Genomic DNA, 2,947 nt, shown 5'->3' on the forward strand with positions numbered 1-2,947 from the left:
AAAATAGTATTTTCACAACATAAAAACTTCTTTTAGATGTTTGATTTGATCCATGTATAAACCTGTCAAAAAATTGCCGAGCCTGGCTTACAGGCATCTTAGAACTTTTGTTAGTTACCGTATAGAATTAAATAGAACATCAAAAATTATGAGTGATATTTAAAGTGTTATTAATAATACTAATTTATGTTCCCACTTTTATTGATAATTTTTCAAAGAAATTCTGCACGACTAACGATATTTGGATAGCTTTTACAATGCTTTAAAAGAATCATCACAATAACTGTGAAATCTAGCCTGCTGTTATAAACAAATATAGGAACAGAAAAGTTCAGTTACAATTTTATTAAATTCAGCTGGGCCAGTCCAGGCTCTCAAAGGTTAGATGTTAAAATTCCCTTCACTTTAACAATTGCTATGATGTTGAATATGGATATAAGGTAACATAATATAATTTCAATTAAAAAAAAGGTAATGAAAAGTGTTTTTTTTTTACTTGCTTTCTAGGCCAGTCAAAACCTATCCACTTAATTTAAAACTATTTCCATGTAATTAAGAGGGTCAAATTTACCATTTTGAGGCAGGATCTGACAAAAAAAAAAAAAAAATTTCTTCATTCTTTTTGTTGACAACTATGAAATTGAATTGCATGAATAGTGCAATATTTATTGCTTATATCAGAAATGTATTGTAAAAGAATTTTATTTCAAAATATTTAATCCTTCAAGCAGTTAAACGAGTTTTGTACTAAACTAACAAACTTTTTAATTGCTTTTCAATTAACGGGACATAAGCAAAAAGAAGACAAAAAATATGACCTTATAAACATATAAAAATAAAATAAATTAAAAAAAAAGTAGTTGATTGTGCCTGGCTAACCGAAAAGTATCACTTTTTACTACTCTCTAAGCTAAACAATATACAGGTCTTTCTAAAAAGGAAATCTTACTTATTGATACATATTAAAATTTTGGAGGATATTACTGTATTGCGATCTGCTGCACAAACTACAATCGCCATAGTGACAAATAGATTTTAAGCTCACAGATTTTTTTCTTAAAAAAAAAACAAACAAAACATGTAAATGTTTGCCCTTAATTGGCAACGAGTTATACATTTTGAGTTGGTTTCTTTCTGTAATGTTTTCTTAATTTCTTGTGGGCCATTGCCAAGGCAATATTTCCATATTGTGATATCCGTTGCAACAACTACAATCGCGAAATAGATTTTAAGCTTGCAAATTTTTTGAAAAAAAAAAAAACAAAAACAAGTAGATGCTTGCCCGGAAGTAGCTACAAGTGATACTTAGTCCTTTTCTATCCAGTTTTTTCTTAGTTTCTCGCAGGCTGCTGCCTAGAAGTTGCCGAGATTTGGCGATTATTCTGCCACAGATCATGATACGGAAATCTCCCCAATTTTCTTTCTTAATGTTAACAGATCAAAGGAAAAAAATTAATATATAATTAATAGGCATACTTGGCTTTTTCTCGACCCAACACGGATTTTTTCAATGTTATTTCCATTTTCTTGATCTTGTAACTTTATCTATAATTGAATAATTTAAAGGTTATTTTAAGGTGAAGTGAATGCTTGAAAATTACATATAACATGAAATATACCTTTAATGATCCATTCTCAGTTTTGAGTTTTTTGCATGCCGATTCAGATGGAGGAATCTCCATTCTTAAGTTAAATTATAAAAACTTTTAAAGTAAATAAGAAATATATAAAAAACATTAATTGTAAATAGATTAATTATTTTTTCTCTTAATCCATCTTTTTAGTAATTATCTTGCACAAATCTAACGACCAGCGTATAATTATTTTATGAAGATTTGATGATTACATGTTTACGTCTGACCTCAGTAGATGATAGATTTCAATTCTGATAAATCAACATTTTAGAAGCATGTTATGCATCAAAGATACTGACCCTGGATCATCAAACTCAGCTAAAAACTTATAAATTAAGACAGTCTGTCTTTTTTTTTTTAATTTGCACGCTTATTTGTGCTACCCTACATACATTTCACTACACGTAAACAAATACTAATTATAAATGCTCATAAACTTGTTGCGCCGGTTTCACTGCCTGACTTTTTTTAGCAGAAAATTTATGAAAACGTTTCCAGCTGTCTATTTTAACTATATCTAGATCTAAACTCAATTCCTTAAATTAGTCATGCTTAAGTAAACCATCCTAATTGTTCAACCAAAGCATAAGAAAAAAGTGTAAACATAATTGAAAAAACTTTTATTAAATAAATTTGTTAAAATATTTCAGTTTGTATGCCGAGGAAATTTAGTTGTTGTTGTTACTTTACGTCGCACTAGAGCTGCACAATGGGCTATTGGCGACGGTCTGGGAAACATCCCGGAGGATGATCCGAAGACATGCCATCCCAATTTTGATCCTCTGCGGAAGGGACGGCACCCCCGCTTCGGTAGCCCGACGACCTGCGTGCGAAGTCGAGCACTTTACGGTAGCACAGTTTAACAAGGACCAATACCGCACACCCTCGGTCCCTACGCAGACTGATCCAACGAGGAAATTTAGAGAATTAAGAATAGAGAAGGCTGTTGCTTGGCTGACCGCCTTTTCAATAAATAAAGGCATTTGATTAGTCGATTACTTCATCGTTTTCATCGTTATCGCTTAATCGTTTTGTCAGGTTTACTAGAATGGCGTTTTTAGCATTTTTGTTCTCATAATTGCCTGTTAGCGTTCAGTTAGTTAGTTATTAAAACTTTTTCATGGTTTTCATTTGTGCGTAATCTAAATTCTAATTATTTTCATTCAAGAAGTCTTTCAAAATATAATTTCATTCCTGTATTTAAATTACAAGTAACTTTGATATCTGGGTGGCCTACAAAAATTCAAAAAAGTACAAAAAAAATTTAGAGCATTTCACAGCATTTACTATTTATCAAAGATGATAAAAAAAAA

The 2,947-nt window shown here is 30.8% G+C and overlaps 1 protein-coding gene across 4 annotated transcripts in view; it reads right to left on the reverse strand.

Annotated features, from left to right (window-relative positions):
* The window catches only part of LOC107441618 (porphobilinogen deaminase-like protein l(3)02640), a 17,163-nt gene extending 14,922 nt beyond the window's left edge, over window positions 1-2,241 (reverse strand). For 2 of the 4 annotated variants that reach the window (XM_071184023.1, XM_071184027.1), the window contains exons 1-2: window positions 1,620-2,241; window positions 1,477-1,545 (exon numbers count right to left, since the gene is read on the reverse strand). In XM_071184023.1, coding sequence (XP_071040124.1) covers window positions 1,477-1,545; window positions 1,620-1,682 — 132 coding nt within the window. In that variant the 5' untranslated portion in view covers window positions 1,683-2,241. The remainder of the gene's footprint in view (window positions 1-1,476; window positions 1,546-1,619) is intronic. The other 2 variants (XM_071184024.1, XM_071184026.1) reach the window with 2 other exon arrangements.
* Window positions 2,242-2,947: the final 706 nt, after the last annotated feature.

The sequence above is a fragment of the Parasteatoda tepidariorum genome, chromosome 1 (genome assembly GCF_043381705.1).
Source record: "Parasteatoda tepidariorum isolate YZ-2023 chromosome 1, CAS_Ptep_4.0, whole genome shotgun sequence".
NCBI classification, from domain to species: domain Eukaryota; kingdom Metazoa; phylum Arthropoda; class Arachnida; order Araneae; family Theridiidae; genus Parasteatoda; species Parasteatoda tepidariorum.